The 21,462-nt window shown below is 38.7% G+C and overlaps 1 protein-coding gene and 1 pseudogene across 8 annotated transcripts in view; both read right to left on the reverse strand.

Annotated features, from left to right (window-relative positions):
* Positions 1 to 21,462, reverse strand: part of FRY (FRY microtubule binding protein) — a 557,210-nt gene that overhangs the window by 301,111 nt on the left and 234,637 nt on the right. For 7 of the 8 annotated variants that reach the window (XM_054577105.1, XM_054577099.1, XM_054577100.1 and 4 more), the window contains one exon: positions 9,284 to 9,483. In XM_054577105.1, the coding sequence (XP_054433080.1) occupies positions 9,284 to 9,403 (120 nt within the window). In that variant the 5' untranslated portion in view covers positions 9,404 to 9,483. Of the gene's footprint in view, positions 1 to 9,283; positions 9,484 to 12,418; positions 12,560 to 21,462 lie in introns of those variants that run through there. The other variant, XM_054577104.1, reaches the window with a different exon arrangement.
* The window catches only part of LOC129073477 (translation machinery-associated protein 16-like), a 291,011-nt pseudogene that overhangs the window by 3,056 nt on the left and 266,493 nt on the right, over positions 1 to 21,462 (reverse strand).

Here is a 21,462-nt window from a genome sequence, read left to right on the forward strand (position 1 = left end):
GCTCAGTCATAGGCTTTGTTGAAGGACAAGAAGTTGGGTGTGTTTCCTTCTTTTGAAATTATGTAGATCTTTGCTGTCTTCCAATTATCAATCAATGTAGAGAATAAATTACTTGTTTTCTAAGTCTTAGGCAAGTTAGAATTTCTTCTTCTGTTGACATTTTATGCTGACAGACAGTAGATCCAGTTGACTCCCATGGCCCAACACATGATTCAGCTTCCCTTGAAACTGCAGAATTCAAACTGGGGTTCGTTAAGGTGCACAAGGGAAGTAAGATAGGTTGCAGCCAAATCAAGGTGTGAAAGAAGTGAAATGAAGGTTTTGAATGAGGGATGAAGAGAACGCTGTTGTATTTAGGCAAGATTTATATGACAGGATCAGAAGAGGAAGAATTGGTGACAATATCCTTATTACTCCTTTTATTTATTTTGGGGATGCTCTACCTTGTCATGGGAACTTCTGCTTGCACATAAGCCTCACAGTGCAAAGACCCATCATGGCCTTAGCTACATGAGAAGCAATACAAGAATTGCCCAGAGGACTTTGGCAGGATAATGGACTGAAATATGTCAAAAATCTCACATGCTATAACCACATGGAAATGTTGAATGGAATATATGATTTTCTTTAAGTGCAGAAATGAGTTCAGAAGAAATGAAGAGGGAAATAGAAAGCAGTTTGGTATGAGCTGATGCAGTGTCTGTGGAGGAGTAGGACGATTGGTCTCTTTATCCTTGAGCCTTTTTTTGTTGTCCACTGAGAACAGGAAGCACAGCTGTGGACCCTGAGAGATGGGACATTGGAAATAAAACAACTACATAAAGTCTGGTCCTAAATGATGAAAAAATGAACGAGGGAAAATCTAGGAAAACAAAAAGATATTCCAATGGTCCTTGCTTGGGTTCTAAGTAAAAACAACAACAGATTGTTCCCAAGAATTTGAAACCACTGTCTCAAGTCTTTTATGAGTTGGAGTTCTACTTATGTCATCTTCTAGGCACAAAACTTTAAAGCCAAGAAATTAATAATATTTGGACCCAGAGAGGAATAATTCTAGGCTAATCCAAAAGAGGACACACATGCAAAAGTACATTCAAGGTGATCAAAGACATAACATAGAAACTGTATACTTAAGAAAGGAACAAAATGAATCTTTAAAAAACCCTACATAATAGGCCAAACAGGATTTTTAGACTTGAAAAATATAGTCACCAGAACTATAATTCTCAATGGGTAGGTTAAACAACAGACTAGGCATAACCCAAGAGAGCATTCATGAACTAAATACAGACCTGTGGAACTCACTCAGAATGCAACAGTGAGAGACAAATAAGTAAAAATGATAACAAGAATAAAATGATATGCAATATAGCATGGGAAGGTCTGATCTAAGAGGAGTATCAGAAAAGTGGAAAAATGAAGGAACGGTAATATTTTAATATTTAATGGCTCAGAAATTTCCATAACTCATAAAAGATGTAAACCCTCGATTCAAGAAGCATGAGATCTCAGAGGAATCAAGATGGCAGAGGAGTGAGTGGAAATCACACTGGCCTCCTCTCAGGACCAATCTGGAATTACAACTAAATTGGGGAGAAATCACCTGGAACAAACAATTGACAAGAGCGAGAGAGGAGCCTCGTAACCTCGGAGACAGAAGAACGGCTTTAGTACAATCTAACTGGTAAGGAGTGGGGTACAGACCTGAGAAGGCGGATGGGGTGCCCACGAGCAGCAGCACCAGAAGAATATTGAAACGGTCAGTTGGCTCCCCCTGAGAAGAGCAGGGTCTAAACCAAAACCGAGAATCTCTAGCCTACAAAATGAGAGCCCAAAAAGTACAGATAACAGCCAGCTGCGAAAAGCAACAGGGTAGCTCTCTGCCAGAGAAAGGTGGCTGAGGACGCAAAGAACTGTTTAAAGGGCCAACGCAAAAATTTTTATCTGCAGCCACTTACCCTGGTCTCCGGCAGTGTCGGGGGCAGAGTGGGCTAGAGACGCCTGAGGAGAGACTGGGGAAGGAGGCTTTAGGGAGAGAACTGAGAGAGTAGACGGTGGGATCTCAGTGCTGACTCTCCCACCATGTAGCAGCGGCCATCTTGCTCAGGCAGAGAACAAATTCCTGAGTGGCAGCAGTCCCAAAGGACTCAATAGCCCCACCCCCAGGTAGGGACCCATCCCACCCTGTGCTGTCTAAGCTGCCTGCTGAGTGCAGAATGGCAGCCACAGACAGTAGATCCCTGGCTAAAGGGGACAGAGAGAGGTCTGGTGACACTAGAGGAAATAATGGGGACGGAGGCTTTGGGGAAAGAATGGAGAGATTAGTCGGTGGGATCCCAGTGCTGACTCCTCCCCCATATGCACCAGCATCAGAGGACCCAATAACCCCTCCCCCAGGAGGGACTCCGCCCCTCCCTGAACTGTCTAAGGTGGCCTGCTGAGTGCAGAGTGAATAGATTAACAGCTGAAGGAGACAGCCACAAACAGTAAATTACTGGAAGTCGAGAACAGACTGCCTAAGGTCAGATGGGGTCAACATCTGACATCATCAGAGGCAGATCCAGAAAGTAAAAACAGCGGTCTCCAACCATAGAAGTTCACACCACAAAGTCAGGAAATCAAGACAGATCAACTTAGGAATCAGAAGCAAGAGAGAAGAGTCTCACAAATAATAGGAAGACATCCCCCAGTTGAAGGGAAAGGAAAAATCCCCAGAAAGAGAACTAAAAGAAAAAGAGGCAAGTAATCTGTCAGATATTGAGTTCCAAACAACGGTTCTAAGGAAGCTCAATGAGCTCAGTGAGGTCAGAGAAAATTACCAAAAACTACAGGGAAACTACAAGGAACTTACTGCAAACAATATCAGCATGAAGAAGGACATAGAAACTATCCATAAGAGACAAGAGGAAATGAAGAATACAATGTCTGAATTGAAGAACACAGTGGAAGGAATCAAAAGCAGGCTCGATGAAGCTGAGGACCGAATCAGCAAGCTGGAGGACAAGGTAGAAAAAAGCTCCGAGAAAGAGCAAGAAAATGAAAAAAGACTCAAAAAGAATGAAGAGGCATTGAGGGACATGCAGGACAACCTGAAACGTAGTAATATCTGTATAAGAGGGATACCAGAAGAAGAAGAGGATGAGGAAGGGATAGAGAACCTGTTTAAAAAAGAATGATGGAAAACGTCCCTAACTGGAAGAGAGAAAAAGTCACACAAGTCCAGGAAGCACGGAAGGTCCCATTCAAGAGGAACTCCAAGACACATCATCATTAAAAGGACGAGTATCACAAACAAACAGAGAATCCTAAAGCAAGCAAGGGAGAAAGAGGTAGTAACCTATAAGGGAGACCCAATACGGGTAGCATCTGACTTCTCAATAGAAAAACTACACACCAGAAGGGCATGACAAGAAATATTCCGAGTCATGAAAAGCAAAGGCCTGCAACCAAGGCTGCTCTACCCAGCAGGGCTTTCAATTTAAATGGAAGGCGAAATAAGGAGTTTCCCAGACAAAAGAAGGCTAAAAGATTACACCTCCACCAAACCAACACTGAGAAATATGCTAAAGGGACTGCTTTAAGATGAAGAAAAACTTTCTATGAATACCCAGTTCCTTTCCGAATTGCCAATACTTGATATTACCAATATTTTTAATACTCATTAATCTGATTATGACAATGATGTTATTTTAATTGTTCCTTTACTATTTGTTGAAACCAAACATGTTTTAGTATATTTCTTGCCCATTTCCATTATTTAAAAAAAAAAACTTTAATGATTTTTTTGGTAGACTTTATCAATTTGTTGATTAAAGGTTTGTAGAACTTTTTCCAAAAAACAAAACAAAACAACCTATTAACCATGTTTTAGATGTGTGGCAACTACTTTTCTGTTCTATTCCTTGTCCTTTACTTTTTTTATATGTATATTATTATATAGTTAAATGTTTAATATAGTCAAATTGTCAATATTTATAGCTTCTGGGTTTCAATATTTTACTTCAGGTCATGAAAAATATTCGTTCTATTTTCTTCTAAAACTCCTTAGAGTCTACATATTAATTTTTAACTCACCTGAATATTTTTGTATAATGTGTGAAATAGAGCTCCATATTTGTTTTATTTCAAGTAATAGTGGTCCATGCACTTTATGTGTTGAATAAGCCTTATTTTACCCATTGATTTGAAATATCAACTTAATCATATATTTTTAGATATATACATTTGTCTCTAGAATGCTCATTATATTTCATCGATTTACTTGATTATTTCTGTGCAGGTGTCATGTTGGTTTAATTTCTGAGACTTATAGTGGTTTTAAATTTTTTTAATATTTTATAATTAACTTTGACATTTAAAATAATAAATAAAATCAATCTGCACTTAAGAAAGAAAGAGAGATGGAACTCCTCCTTTTTGTGACAACTTGGATGGAACTGGAGAATATTAAGCTAAGTGAAATAAGCCAGTCAGTGAAAGACAAATACCATATGATCTCATGTGTAAGTGGAATTTATTCAACAAAATAAACCACAGGTACTGAGACATGGAGCAGACTTAAAGTGACCAGAGGGGATGGGGAAAGAGGACAGTGGTGGAAAGAAGGGGAAGGTGTTACTGAACAAATGGACCCGTGGGAGGGGGTGGTGCCCAGATGTTATTACTGAAACGACACCTCCTTTCCTTGGGGTCTCTCAGTTGTAGGTCTTTTGCCCGCCACCCTTAGAATTATGGCTCTGAATGGCAGAGTTTGTTGAAAAGTAAAGAAACTATTTATTCAAAAGTTATACAGGTTTGATTAATGGCTAAATGTCACCCTTAAACCTCAAAATCCTTTAAAAGAATCACCAGCACACACACTGTCCTGCCTTCCCCGCTTTGCTCAGTCAGGCCATTCAGGCCAGTCAGGCCAGTCAGGGGTACCGTCCTTCAGAAGAAAAAGAACAGAAGTCCGGGGCTTGGCTAGGCAAGCCTCTCATGGGTCTCAGCACCATCCACGGTGTCACCGTGATATCCAGCTCTTAATCCATAACCATGTGGCACTTTCTCATGGCCCACTAGCAAGAGTCCTTTCTCTCCTCTTTCTTCCTGTGTGGTCTTCACACTGTTCCCCAGAGTCTGTGTCCCTTGTCTCTCCTGCAGGCCCCGGTCTCTCCTCCTCCTCCTCTCCAGTTACATTCTGCATTAAGTCTTTTAAGCCTTCCTGATTAACCTTGGTGATATGCAAAATAACCCTTTTTGCATATGAGGAATGAAGCTATCCTGTTACTGACATGCAAAATGACTCTCAAGGGCCCTGCTCAAGGTTCCCATACCCCATGGTGGCCTGCCCTGGGGTGGGGAGAATATATTTTTCTTGGACACCCCAATCTCTGGACCCCATTACAAATACTCTTTGGGGGGGCCCTGGCTGTGCCCCATTACAAGGGGACTAGACAAAGAACATGTATGAATAACCCATGGACATGGACAACAGAGTAGGAATTGACTATGGGAGTGAGGGGTGGGGGTGGGATGGGTAGAGAGGGGTAAAGGGGTAAAAATTGAGACAACTGTAATAGAATAAACATGATTTATAAGTTTAAAAAAATAATTAATTTAAAAATTATAAAAATAAAGCCAAAAAAACCCCCCAGAAGCATAAGATCTCAAACAGAAAGTAAAAAAAAGTCCACATCCAAACACAGAGCAGTGAAACCTCAGGATACTATAGACAAAGGGAAAAAAGCATTAAAACAAGCAGGGGGAAAAGTAAAAAAAAAATCACAAACAAATGACAAAGTAACCACAGACTTTTCAACAGCAGTAATAGAGGCAACATAGTGAAATATATTGTCAGAAGTCTAGAGGCAGAATACATGCCAAACTAAAGTTCTATTCCTGGCTGAACTGTCACTGAGAATTGAGGGAGAATAAAACATCTTAGATAAATAAGACTGAATAATTAACAACCCACTGACTCTTAACTAAAGAACAACAAAAATATACTTTGGGAAAAAGAAAACAGAGAAAAAATGGGAGGCAAGAGGGAAAAGCATCAATTATATTACTTTCTGTACAGATGACCCAACTTGTTAAAAAACTTTATTTGGGAAAGGTGAAATAAAGGTAAAATTGGATGAGAACAAATGTTATCACATGACCCCAGAAGGGACCAAAATTAGAATAAAGTTATTGACTAATCCAGCAATTTCTAACATTTCTCATCTCATGGCACACATAAATCAATTACTAAAATTCTTCAGCACACTAAAAAATATAATTTTTTGCCAATCTGAAAAAAAATAGGTATGATTTTGATTCAATCACACTAGATGGCTATTGTTGTGTTGGCCGATTTTTTTATTGGACACTCTAAGAGAAAAAAGGTCAGTGCTCCTGACTAAATGGTCAGGTATTGCATGTTCTAAAAATTCTCACAGCACACCAATTGAAAATTGCTGGCTTAATCCATAAATATTAATGAATATGACCCGCGCATCTTTTGGGCACAAAGAACTGCTGAACCAGTATAAGGTGTTTACAAAGAAAATAATCTAAAATTTGATTTTGGTAGAACATTTTTGTTTCTTGTCTTTTTTTAAAAATTAAAGTTAGCTATTTAAATATTCAAAACTACAACTTTAATTTAATATTGTATATAATTTATCCCACATTTACTGACATAGAATTCTGAAGGATTAAGCCTTTTAAAAATAACTGTAAAAACAGATTCCTGAGTTGCCTCATAAAGAATAAATCTACACTTCAATTTTTAAAAAATAACCTTTGCCATGCCCATACAAATTTTAATTATATTAAAGATTTAGAATACAATTTGTGATTTGTTACAAACCCATGCAAATCTAGGCTCTTAAGTATTCCATGTTTTTCTAAGTAAAGCTAACTAAGCAAGAGAAATAATTGAAGATATCTACTGAAATTCACTTTAAATGTATTATTATATGTCAAAAATAACATCTCTTGCTATGGCTACAGAACAAAATGCCCACTTACAGTTTTAGAATAAGGTAACAAGCCTCAGAATCTCCTCACATTTATTGTCCCATAAGTAAGAGAGTATAAGGACAAAAGTTACTAAGCATTTTTCAACAGACAAGAAATGAATGTGGCATAGAAGCTTACATCTCTGCCAAAAATACAAGGGAACAAAATCATCTCCTTTTATAAAAAGCAACAATACTAAAAACTGATTGAATACATTTCTTCAGCTAAAACATAATGTTCATCAACTCAGCAAATAGTTCCAATAGATCCTCATCTGATAAAGAGGACTTACACTTTTCTTTCCCATTTTTCTTGTTTGGGGACATTTAAGTTGTCCCATAGAAAGGAACAAAACATCAACCTCTAATTAAAAGAATGCTGTGGCACATGTTGTTTTTCAGATATAACATTTATTCCAAAAAGATAAATGTCATGCAAACAAATTCCAAGCTGAGTAAAGATGAAAAGTTAAACCCAAACCATTTAACTTCATAAATTCTTCAATAATAGTATTTAAGCTACTATTGTGGAAACAGGGGTTACTCAAAAGGTGTTAGGACTTAGCCTTCTAATCATCTCAACTTTTGTATAGTTTCTCAGTTCTTTGGGAAAATTCACCATGATACACAATTTCAGAGAGCCCTGACTTGCTGTTTTGGCATTTTCCACTGTCAAGGAATATAATGTGCCTTACCACTCTCTCCTCCTTGAACTCCCCTATGACCTCTGGAGCTGAAGTGGCTTCCCACCCTCCATGAGGGTGGAAGTCTGGGTTGTCTCAGTGTCTCTCCAGGAGTCAGAGGGTTTCCTGTACAGCACTGTTTTGGGCAGTGAGAAGTTGGGCACATGATTTATGGCTGGCTGGTATGGGAGAGCCCTGTGCTGATTTGTCCTAGGAAGTTAAAGAAAGTATCCTTATAAGAAAATAACCATTCAGATGGTTAGTAAAGTGTAGAAAGGTTCAGAGATTGACTGTGAGGTCACCCAGCTTGAATGCAAATCAACACTGTGTGACCTTGCACAATTACTTTACCCTCTCTGCGTCAACTTTTCCCATCTGTAAATGGAGCTATAAATCCTACCTAACTAGGACCAGTGTGAAAATTAAAGGAGATAGAAAGTTGAGCACAGTGCCTGGGCATAGTAAGTAGTCCAGAAATGTTAGCTATTATTTTTAGCTGTAGGAGTAGTAGAAACATAAAAACATGAGAGAAAGGGGGAAAAGGTACCATTCAAAGGTTTAATTTAAATGATTTAAATGGCAAAACCAAGAAACATCTTCCATAATAAGTTAGAACTCATAAAAATAAGCTCCACTGATTTAATAAAAGGTTGAAAATGCAAAGTATATAACTTCCAGGTAAACACACACTTAAATATTCTTGAATGCTGATCCCCAAACCTTACATTGTTACATACTTGTTAGAGACTTGTGTTGTTGTGGACTCATTAACAAGCCATTTAATTATTTTAAGCCATGATGCCATAAAGAAAACCTAGACTTTACGTTCCCCACGCCCCCACAGGAGAGACAAAGCCCAACTTCACAGAAGGGGCTGCATCACTCTGCATGCCTTTCCTTCTCTCTTACTGTGTGTGGCCAGGGTCGGCAAACCAGTAAGCTGAATCTAGCAACGGTACTTCCTTCCAGACTATCCTTTTGAGAACCAGCACTTGTGGGAGCAATTAACACACGGCTGAAATACATGCCTTATTTTGAGGCAGAATTATCTGTAAAGAAAGACCCTGATATCTAAGGGCATAATATAATAAAGGACCTAAAGGTAAGGGAGTCAAGAATGCCCTGCCTTCAAAATTTCAAAAAACAAAGTGGTATTTCTGAATAACACACCAAAACACTTCCTTGGACCCTGTGTCACTGAGACTATGTTCTCAAACTGGCAGTCCAGAAAGATACTTGAAGGACAATTTTTTTCCCTTCTACTTTAAAAATAGGACAAAAGACTTTGACTAAAGTATATATACAGAACAGAGACTGAAAACAATTTTTCTGTGATTAATACATCTATTTTTCAATTATGCCAATTAGTTTTGAACACAGAAGTGAAATGTGCTACTGAAATATATTTCCTGGGTTTGTTTTAAAGTCTTCAACCCTCAATTTCTTTTTATTAAATCAGGAAACTTAACTATAACCTTTAAAAAATTACCGATGGTATCAAAAAATCTCTGGAAATTAGGGGAAGGGCAATCCATCATTTCTTAGAGTTGTAAAATCTCCTCTTTTCAGTGTCAGGATGAATTTCAGGAGGAGCAGGCATCAGGGGGCACTCACCAAGGGCTCTGCCATGATGATGCGAATCTTGCGCTCAGCCTGGGTGGTGAAGTTGACAAATAAACTCTTGAGGATATATTCCCCTGGTTTGCTGTCTGGGTCCACACTGATGGGTAACATGGTTGGCGGCCCTTTCTCCCTTTGTGTGCCAGACACAGGTGGAACTGGAGGCTTGATATAACCGTTGCCAACAGGAGAAGCTGGAAAATATAATGAATATTCTTACTGGCTGAAAATCATATCATAAACATTCAGATTGGCTGTGTTAAACCATAAATATAAGGATATGAATCATATTTGGAATGCTGTACTTAGCATAATAACCTGGGCTTATTCTTTAGGAATGGTGTCAGAATTTAATTATCTTGAGTACATTAGATTTGTGTTGTGCCATAATGATAATCTCGAAATACTTCTGATTACCACAATTTCTCCCTTTTAAACTGTAATATGCAACATCGCCTTCCACTTAAATACCTGTAAGATGACCAGTCACCACTATCCAATGAAAGAAATGTATGAGTAAGTGGGCTCAGATAGAGGCATTAGGAATGCTAAGGACAGAATAATGTTATGCAGACATTTAAAAGGAAGACTATATCATTTTGGATGACTGGATTCAGAGATTAAGGTAATGAGTTAAAAAAAAAAAGCAGATTTCCAGTTTGGACACTTGCTAGAGTACCAGAAAATAGTGGTGTGCCATCAACAATAAAGAGAAGAGTTCTCCTTGAAACCTTCTCAAGTAAATTCAAGTCTTCTCTTATCTGCTTTCTACCCCAAGCCAAATTCTGAGGAAGCCACGACAAAATTTTGCTTATTTTATTGAATTACCAACATATACTCATGTTATATTGCAGATTCTCCCTAAACCTTCCTACTCTTTCCTAATGCCTCATCCTCTCTGGGTCACTGAAACTGTCTTACAGTTTGAGGGATCAACTACCACTACACTTAAAAATATAGCCTCTTCAGTTATAAAAATAAAACATGTTGTATATTACTTTTTTTCCCTCTCCATTCTTAGCAGCTCCATCGTAGTCTAGCAAGCCTACAGCGTGATTACTGGAGCAGCTCCTTTGTTGCCTCCAGTTCATTCATTTTACATAGCAAACTAATATTTCTTCTACATGGCTTTAATCATAACATTTTCAATGGCTCTCAACTGCCATGCTCAAGTCTCAAACACATGGCCTGGGTTTGAGCTCCTGCAGCAGTTGCCTCCATCCTGTGCCCAGGTCATGCTGATACCCTGGCCGCCCCACTAATGCTTTCCTCTCCTGCTGCTCCTTCCCATATTCTCTGCTCATCTAAACCTCCAAGTGTCATCTCCACCAGGCTAACTCACTGGTAAGTTTGTATTTCCAGATTTAAACATTTAACTCATGCTCTTTGGTGCTGCACATCCCACATTACTAAGGAAGACTCGATAGACAGGTGACAAGTGAAGTGATTACCTGCTGGTCACACAGCTCAACCTATTGTTGGCCCTGTAACTGAACCATGCATTCTTCTCAGTTTCCCCTAAAGGTTCCCCCAAAAGATTACAGTCTCCTAAATCCAGTATAGAGTTCTTTGCTCAGCTAACACCCAACACATTTCATTAACTAAAATGATGTCTTACTTGGTTTCTATACATCTTAAAGTGATTCACTGGGAGGGAATTCTAAGACAAGACTCAATAGTAGAGTCTCCAAAGGAATGGGGTACATGATTTGCTACAAAGAGTCATTAGTTCAGTGGTGTTCCAGGCATCTTCCTAAAAGGTCCCACTTATTCTAAAGAAGCATACTTAACATCAGGTGATGCACATAAAGCCCTGGACACTTCTTTGTGTTACCACCTACTCTCTCAGTGCAAGCCCAACTTACAGAGGGATGTATGACCTCCATGAGATGCTGTATCCAGGCATTGTGCCATAGAATTGGATACTGGAACATAAACCCAGAAAGTCAAATTGGGGATGACTTTTCATTATCTTTCATTTTCTACAGGATTGCATCGATTTCTAGAATACAATAATAATCGGGATGATACAACATATAACTGCAAGACCAGACCCATAACTATAAGACTATGGGCCCTAAAAGTCATAATTCTAGTGAGAGAATGTTCCTAAGAGTAACCTCTGGCCTGCAAAGTTGTCTTCCCCGCCGCCCTGCCCAAGGGAGAGAGAGAGAGAGAGAGAAAGGAAGAGAGAGGAAGAGAGGCAAAAAGAGGGACAGAAACACTGAAGTGATAGAGAAACATCAGTTGGTTGCCTTTCATATGCACCCCAGCTGGGGATCAAATCTGCAACCTGGGTATGTGCCCTGGCCAAGAATTGAACCCACAACATTTTGGACTATAGGATGACAGTCAATGACCTGAGTTACACTGGCCAGGGCATGCAAAGCCACTTTTTAAAGCAGATAGCTGACATCCAAAAACCAGAATGTCTCTTAGACAGATCTTCCATTTAAAACGTCTAAGTACCAATTCACTGCTGTCATAAAAAAATGTTATCCACCTGAACTTTGAATCCAGACATCTTGTGAGTACTACAGTCTGCATGTACAGCATTTGTGAGCTAGAATGGTCCTGGCCCAGTCGAGTCCTATGCCAGAGCTGAGAGTGATTCTAGGGGAGGCACCCATCACTGTGGTACCAAATAGGTCAGCTGGGCAGGTGGAGATACAGTTAAAGTTAATGGGTAAGTGTCCTTGAACTAGATGCACTTCCAAGTTTTAGTAACCCCCCTTTATCCTATCACAAGTAATTCACAACAAATCCTAGCCTTTGTCAGGATAGCTTTCAAAATAAACATATGACATGGTACCTTTTCACAACTCTATTGTGGGGTTACAATATAGCTAAAAACCAAGAAATACATAATCCCCACTGGTCAAAATTGAGCCACAAAATTCATACTAGTCTAAACATCTGAATATTATCATTAGAAAAAATCATAAGACTATCCATCAGCACTTGCTTGCTCTCGTTCTACACATATTTAAGATCAATTGTCTATCTAGTTTCTAAGTTTACAACAGTCTGAAAACAGAAAATTACAAGGGAAAGGTACGACCTCTCTGGACAGAAACACTAGTAGCAAAGGAAGAAAAAAATGGCATAACTCTAAAAAAGCCAACAGACCTTAAAAATGCAGTTGCCTGAAGCCATTAGTACAGGGCCACAGAATGTGACATTCTCACGGGTTGGGGGCATCGATGACTCAGTCCAGCATGCGGTCACAACTAACATTCAGGAGATGACCCTGAGTCCCATGGAAAGTTAAAATAAGTCTGATGTATAGACCTGTATTTGAGAAGGTGAAAAAAAGAACAACAGAAATTTCCAGGTTTCCCTTTCAAAAGTATAAAACTGAAAAAGATTTTGGTGTCTAAAGTGGGAAACACTATCTCTAAGAAGCTAGCTCTCAAGAATTAAATCTATTTGTGCACACACTGGAAACTAATACAAAATAATAGTTAATGTAAACTGTAATTGAAAAATAAATTTAAAAAATAAATCTGTGCACAGGTCTGATTTCTAACTGGAACTTATCATTTTTTTATTGAATTTATTGGGTGGCATTAGTTAATAAAATTATATAGGTTTCAGGTATACTCAAAAGAAATATCCAGAAATCATCTGTATTTCTCTACACCAATAATGAACTATCAGAAAGGGAAACTAAGAACACAATCCCATTTACAATTTCATAAAAAAAAAATACCTAGGAAACCAACAAACTACCAATTCAGGAACAGCCATGCTCAGGCCCTGTTTTCCAGCTCTGCACACACAGTCAATCATTGCCGGAATCGACTCCTTACCACCACAGCGCTTTGCCTACTTTCTATCCCAACAGGCAAGCAAGTCTGCCCATACTTCAGGTTCAGTTTAGTGTCCCCTTGTCCACCTGGCTGGGTCTGGCTCTGCCTGACAGATCGACCCAGCTGCTCCAGCCACTCAGTCTCCTCCTCATGTGGGGGCCTCTGGAATTAGGCTCCCTAATGATGCAAGAGTCCTGGCATCAGTATTTTGTCTCCCACACCTAAATACATGTTGAAGCAATTATTTAATTTGTTGGATTAAAAACTTCTCCCATTTAAATTTCTTGCATGTGATGAAACTTTAAGCTTCAACTCCAAATCTCCAACTGCCATCATCCTGCCTCCTTTTCTTCTTCATCTTATCTTTCCATTTCCACAGAGCAGCCCAATGTCCCTAGAAAGTCATACAAACCAGTGCTTCTGTGGGTTGGTGGGGACATGAGGGAGGTCAAGAAGAAGTGTACCACTTTCAGATATTAGGTCTCAACTTTTCTGAGATTTGCTTTCTCTTTATAGTTTAACCTTAGATTAATCATGTTCTGATTTTTCTCCATTGTTTTCTTTTGCCTTAAGTGTTTTTTTTTTGACATTGTTTTATTTTTATTCCAAATTATGTTTCTATTTGGTTCTGCTCAATGGTATTGGGAGGTGTTTCTCTCTTTCACTGGGTCTCTATTTCTTAAATCAAGCATGGTCCATTCCTCAATCTGGAAGAAGTCTGCTTTAAGCTCTTGTGGGCCTTTCCTTACCTTTTCATTAGATCTATTTCTGACTATGAAGGATGATACTCTGAAAAGGACTATTTTTTTCCAATCTCATTAACAAACACCTGAATTTTCAGGCTGACTACTGTTGGCTGGCTAAGCTGTTCAGAACAACTTTCCTAAATTACCAAGATTTGTAGGGATTACTAACCTCCTGATGGCGATGCAAAAACAAACACCCACAGCTCACAGTACAGCAGTCCAGCTACATTTTTATTATGACATCGGAAAAAAAGGAAATACTATAAATTTCCTCATGTGAATGCCCCAGAGGCCACAAGTGGTGATAGGTGTTACAAGAAAGCAATTGATTTTTTCATTCAGATTTTCAGAGACATTAATACCGTTGCTCATTCGTTCACTCATTCATTTCAGCCAATATTTATTCAATGAGTCCCTGGGTTTCAGGCACTGTTCTAGGCACTGGGAAGACAGGCATTAACAGAATAGATGGTTCTTGGCCTCATGGAGTTTACAGGTTCCTGTGGCAGGGTCGTATAACCAGCAATTTCACATGTTTCTACACACTCACATACTACAAGGAAAAATTACAGAGAGAGACTTGCTTGTCTTTCTATTCCCAAAGGTGCTCAGATGTTCTAATTTGGAACTGTCATGAAGAAGAATGGAAGCTGTGTGCTTTTGGTGTCTGAGAAAATCTGGGCACACCTGGTCAGGCAGGCTCTGCTTTCCCAGCCTATCCCTGTGGCTTGTTCATATCTGTGTCACTGCCAGTTGGAAATGAGAATTGTAACCAGCCTGTAAATGGCATGAATCGAAGTGCCCTGCTTCCCTACCTCCTTCACTAAGTACTCAGCTCAGAGAAGAAGGCATCTCTGCTGGCTTTTCTCTGGCTTACAAAGACAGATGAACATGGAGCTAGTTTTTCAAAACACTCAATCCTCTTTCTGATGTTCCCATTACTGGACTCAGACTCAGAACATTTGAAATAAAAAGTAGTTTCCTTTTTTTTTGAAGTATCCCTGAGATTCTATGTGATCACTGTTCAAAGTAGGTACTCTTTTTAGAAAGGCCGGTCTATTTAAACATCTTTACTTTTTACAGATAGATGTAACCATGTCTTTTCAACATGGGAGTTAATTTATTAGATTTCTTTGCTCACGGCTGAATATTAGTTGTTCTTTCTGCCAGTCCTCAGTGCCTGGTTCATTCTGTAGGTTCCTAAGGCAAACCCCTCTAGTAACCAAGACCTCTCTCTAGGATCCTTCCCGCCTTCCCCCCTGCCCTCCGCCTGTACCATCCCTCTTTTCCCATAAGTTTTAGTTTACAGGAATATTTAATAAAGCATAACAAACCAAGGATGACACAGTTACCATGAGAACACGTCACAGTATGTATAGAACAATAATAAATTGTACCCTAATGCATTTATGAGGGTGTTTGAGAAAAGGCATTTTAAAAGGTATTGTAAATACTCACAATGACCAGAAACCCTGAAAGTCATGCAAAGTAAATTAGAATGAAAATAAAGAAACTTCCAAGCATGACAGAAAGGATTATTTTCCTCTGAAGAGTGTTATTAAGAAATGAATAATGTTGAAACAGGAGAAAACAATTATTTTGAGCTACGTAAAATCATTTCTTAACAAAAAGATAGATGATTCCTAAACAATTTGATATATTTCAAAGTAGGTCAAGATGAGACTAATGGTAAAAAAATACTCAGAAATGATTTTTGCCTTGGAAAAATATATATACAGTGACAGGTATAGTTCTGCTTAAAAAATTCCCATAAAGTGCTAATAATGTGAAATGTTCCTCCCATTTTTATTTTTTAATTATCATTTTTTAAAATCCTCACCTGAGGACATCTTCATTGATTCTTGATAGAGGGGAAGGGAGGTGGAGAGTAAGGGAGAGGAATATTGATGTGAGAGAGAAACATTGATCATTTGCCTCCCATACATGCCCCAAGTGGGGATCAAACCCACAATCTTTTGGTTTATGAGATGATGCATCAACCAAATGAGCCACACTGGCCAGGGCTGTACCTTCCATTTTTATTTATTAAATACATTCCAACTTTCTCTTACACTACTTACTTCTCTTAATCTTATAGTTCTCAAATGCATTCCATCAAGGTATCTCTAAGATAATTTATATTTTAGTTTTCAAAAACAATCCTAGAAAGCCAAACAATTTCTCTTTTACAGATAAGATCATGTATGTTCAGAGACTTGCCCAAGGGCATGGAGTGCTTGACTCAGGATCTGAACTCATGTTTATTTGACAACATATTCGGTGAGTTTCTTGTATTACCCTGCCTTTAAAAACAAAACAAAACAACAACAAAAACACATTACTTATGATGAAGACTGAATAAAGTAAGTCTTGTTACCCAGAGATCTTTCCCTGGTGTAAGCTAGTTTGGGGACTTCAAGGGATGACAAAATAAAAAATGAATGTGATTTGGATAGTGAGGCTTTCTACAGATTAATATAGTTGGTTATCTGCTAGAAAGACTCATATAATGTTCATCCATGGAGGTTCCTCTTGCCAGGCTGTCTGCCCTCTTGAACTTGAATACATATTTTAGCCATGAGAGTGGCTTTAACAAAGGCTAGAAGTACAAAAAAGAGTCAAGAATTGAGGGCCCATAAAAATATAGGAAATCTGATTAATGATACACCTTACAAAGGTCTAGAGGCTGTTCCTTCCTGAATATACTGATAATATAACATTTCATTGGTTGTTATCCTCACAAGAAGCAAGTAAACTCTAAGGCACAGATCTCTGTTTACTTCAATCTGAGGCCTCACAAAACTATTTTTGTCTTTGGTTTCTTAAGACTGAACATCTTGAAGAGAGTGAATTCATTCAATAAATAGTCAAAAAAAAAGAAAGTCAACATCAAGTACCTGCTTTCCTTTCTTTTCCCTCTCCCTCTGCTTTTTAGCATTTTATCTCAGTGAAATGACAGTAATATTTCAGTGACTTCCTTGAACAGTATCTGTCATCTCCGAAGATGCCATTACATGGACTTCCGCCTGAATTTTAAAGTAGATACTGTCACCAGAGTCTGAAAGAGTGTCTGCCAAGATCTGTGAGAAGATGAGGTTACAATGACATTTCAAGGTCCTTTTGTCACCAAAAGGAGATCGGATAATCTGCTAGAGGCAGGATACTCCTGAATTTCAACTTCCTTCTTCTCCCCAACAGAACCAACAAACTGCTCTCATTCCTGTGTCCCTGGCTAGCCAGTCTCTCTTTCTTCTTTTCTCCTTCTTTTTATTTTCTTCCTATTCTGGCTCATTTTATGCAGCAAACTCTCACAGACTTGAAATCTTTTAATTCTAAATTTTTGATAAATTGGACAAGGCCTTGTATTTTTTTTATGTTAACTTTGAAAAAGGTTTTCTGATATAGTGTGGATCAACGGTGTTGAGATCATTGCACATCAGATTCATCTGGAAGGCTGCATCCTGCCTGATTTGATTCAGTGGGTCTTAGGTGGGGGATCCATAATTTGCACTTCTAACCAGTCCCCAGGTTGTGGTGATGCTGGTGAGCCAGGGACCATAGCCTGACACCTCTAATGTAAATAAACAGGAAAGCAAAGGGGACCAATTAATTCAGTTGGTAAAACTGTTTTACCTAGAGTAAAAATAGAAGGGTTTATTAACTCAAATTAAGCCAATGTCTTATAGGCAAAACATAGAGCATTGAACAGGGAGTAAAATGTCCAAGTCCTAGTGCAGTCCTATGTGACCTTGGGGGAAAACTTGCACCCACTGGGCTCCCATTTACTTACCTGTTATTCTTTTTTATTTTAATTTTTTATATCTTCACCTGAGGACATTTTTTTTCATTGCTTTTAGAGAGAGAGGAAGGGAGAGAGAGAAACATCGGTGTGAAAGAAAAACATTGACTGGTTTTCTCCTGGGACTTGGGAAGGTATGTGCTGGGACCCACAGCCTAGGTACGTGCCCTGTCTGGGAATCAAACCTGCAACTCTTTGGTTACAGGATGATGCTCCAACCAACTGAGACACACAGGCCAGCATCTTACCTATCATTCTTAAAGAGGCTAAGCCAGGTTGTCCTTTCTAGCTCCAGTAGTCTATGACTGTGGAAAGATACACACTGACAATGCATAAAAAAATCATATTGAAAACTTCCACAATTCAAACAGTAATTAACATCAACCTTCCTTGGAGTGCTATGAATTAGTGAGATTCTATTGTTTATCCTCTGCATAGAGGAAAGCTTTACAAATAATCCAGACCCTTCTAGTTCTATCTCCACTTCTTCTCTGGTTCCACTCACTTTTGTAAGATTGACAAGTATCTGTATTGCAGGCAGACACAGAGGAAGCCTGTCTTTATTCCTCACTGTAAACTCAAGATACATGTTAACATATTTGTGAGAGTCTACCTTTCATAAAATCCTGCACTAGGCCTAGCGAAGGACAGAGGCATCATCTCTGTTCTGGGCCATTGATTAGTTAGACATATTGAGGAATACATGACTTTTGACCCAGGTCTTAAAAGACAGGTAGGATTCTGATAGGGACAGATGGCAAAGGGACAACCTAGGCTAAGGGAACAGCATGGCAGGCTCAGGAAGGCATCTCTTAAGAGTCTCTCCTCATCCCGTCTCTCTCCTCACCCTCCCATCACATGTCCTTGTCTTAGCACACGTTCAAACTTTGTCCTCATCAAGGAATGGCAAAATCCTCAAGAACAGGACTCCATCTTGTCTTTATCCCAAGGACTGAACACTGTGCCTGGCATAATTAATTAAACAATTGTGCTTAATATTTGTTGAACTGAACCCATCTGATTCCACAATACAGTCTTTGTGTAAGTAAAATAATTGAACACGTTTGTATGAAAAACAAAGTCTTGAGTCCTATAAAAAGCTAGGGTTTTAAATTTTTATCATGAGAATTAAAGTGTGGAATGGCCGGTCAATGTGTTCGGGTTTTATTTGGAGGACAGTTGGGAGTTAGCAGGTTTCTAAAAAGAAATGTTGATCTGATACTGCTTTTAGGAAGGGCTAAAAAAAAATAGGCTATCTGAGGGACAATATAAACTAAAGGCCACTGCACCTTCCATAAGAAAAATAATAAAAGTGGGAACTTTGATGGGGCCTATCAGAACAAAAAGGAAGATCCTGTCTTACCCAGATGTACCTGATTCTGTCACACCATCCTTTCCCAATAAAGGAAACATGCAAGGTATGTTTCCTGGTGAGCTGTTGTAATAATTAAGGTGTTTAAGAAGCTTTTTCAGAATACTGACTCTAGAAGCTTTCTCAGAACTCCTGACCTATAGCAAGATGTTAGTCAGGGTTCTTGGAGTGAAGCACTGAAACTACTGGCTGTGATTCCTGGGAATGAAGAGTGGCTCTTCATCTCCTAGAATGAGGTCAGAAATGACCCTGGTAGTGTGGCAGAGATGTCTATGTTCATCAAGTTTCCAAAACATTAGAGCTACCATGCATTTACAATCAACAATGGGGATAGAAGAACAAGTTAAATGTCACCATAAGGAAGCAAAAGAGATAATCCAGAATCAGATCAATTTTGTAAGGAAACAGCATCAATTTCTACAAGTGAGTAGGGGAGATAAATATGGGTAGAATGATGAAAGGAAGCATAGGAGACAGAACTACCAAATGTAGCATATGGACCTTGTTTAAGTCTTTAATTGAGCAAACCAACTTTTAGAAGACATTTAAAAAAAAAGACAATCAAAGCAATGTGAATATGCACTGGATATTAGGTGATACCAAAGAATTATAGTAGATTTTGTTACGTATAACAGCATTGTGGGTAGGTAAGAGAATATCCATATTTTCTAGAGTGCATCCTGATTATATGGAGTTCAATGCAGTTATGTCTATATTTGATTCAAAATATTTTAAGGAAAAAATGGTATACATGAAGCAAATGACTAAATCTTAATAATGCTGAATCTGAATGATGGCACTATATTGTATATTGTACTACTCTCTCTCCTTTGGTGCTTGTTTAAAAAAATATAATAAAACATTATCTTAAAAAGATAAGGCTGATTTGCAAAAAGTTTCCTATGTCTCATGATGGCAATAATGAAGGAATGCTATCCTAGAACTTCAATTACAAAAACAATATGTTGTTATATAAAAGAAATTGAATACCATCTATAATCCAGGGTTGATCATATATGTTTGAATGTCCACTAAGATTTCAAGTCCAACTACATACTTCCACATTTGCTAAATGTGTTGAACTGGATGGTGTGGATCTAGGAGCATTTATACCTACAATACACAGCGAGGGCGAATGCAGGTGGGTGTCATTTAAACAGGCACCCTTTGTCTCACTTGTGTTATAATACAGTTTCAGTCCTTTTAGAAATAATTTTGTCTCAAAAGACTATGAGTGAGATTGGTTAACCAATTCACTAAATAGAAAAATTTTCATTGAGACTGCAGTATAGACAAGGTCCTCTGCCAAGTTCTGTGGAGAATACAAAGATAAATTTCAAAAGACAATATGAAGGATTTTTAGAATTTAGTATATTCAGTTCCCAGATGCCACAAGGCAGTGTTGGGTTGAAAAGCCAATGAAAGAGCAGTTGAATTTAGAACGGCATTCATTGATTCATTTATTCAGTCATCAAATATTTACTAAAGGTCCACTCTACTGCAAGCACTGTGCTAACTGCTTGGGGAAAAAACAGGCATGCCCCCTGTCCTCACACAGCCAGTATTACACAGGGGAGGCAGGCATTACATAACAAAAACACCCAGAAATACAATGACAAAACAGGAAGTGCTACTAAAGCTGCTGCAAGAGAGACATAGGGAGACATATCTGTGATTGTGGGGTTGGGGCAGGACTGGCAACAGAGAAGATGAGACCTAGAAATGACTGATGATAGATATGGTCAGAGAAGGCATCAAGGAGGAAGAGAATGGGATTGTGGGAATTATACCAGTGAGGAAAAGGTCACTTAACAGTGGCTCAATTGCTCACTTCCTTCTGGTTTCATTAGTAGCTCCTTGGGCAACCACAGCTTGGCATTTCCCTCTGCTATAGCCTTACCCAGCTTACCCTCCTGCAGAGTGCAAACTGCCCCTTTATGTAATAATAACATATTTATATATGTTCTCTGTCTGTCTACTCTGCTAACAACTAGGTTGGCAAGGACAAGAAATTTGTTTTGTTCCTCGTGTACCCCCACTTTCTAGCTTAACACCCAGTACTCAATAAATATTTGTTGTATTAAGGAATAAGGAAGCATTAAGACATATAAAGTCATAAATTGTCTCTAGCTTGGAAACTCTATCTTCAACTCAAGACTGACATCAAATCTATTGAGAGAGCTATTTCTGCAACCAAGCAGGACACTGACAAATAAAGCACCAACACGCCCAGGAGTAGAATATTCTATCAAGGACAACAGCACATTACTTCAGTAGAGAACTTGACTAATGGTGTGTTTAGAGTGTCTAGCTTATGAAACCTTTACAGCAGTTTGTTAGACTGCACGTTGTGAGCCATTACCTGACCATGAAGCTACATTAGGGGATGTTGACCAGTGTGACTGCAATGAAATGGAATAAGAACACAGAAGACCAAACAGCAG

This window comes from Pteronotus mesoamericanus, unplaced genomic scaffold, assembly GCF_021234165.1.
Source record: "Pteronotus mesoamericanus isolate MK-2021 breed Mesoamerican mustached bat unplaced genomic scaffold, CSHL_Meso_final contig_41, whole genome shotgun sequence".
NCBI classification, from domain to species: Eukaryota; Metazoa; Chordata; class Mammalia; order Chiroptera; family Mormoopidae; genus Pteronotus; species Pteronotus mesoamericanus.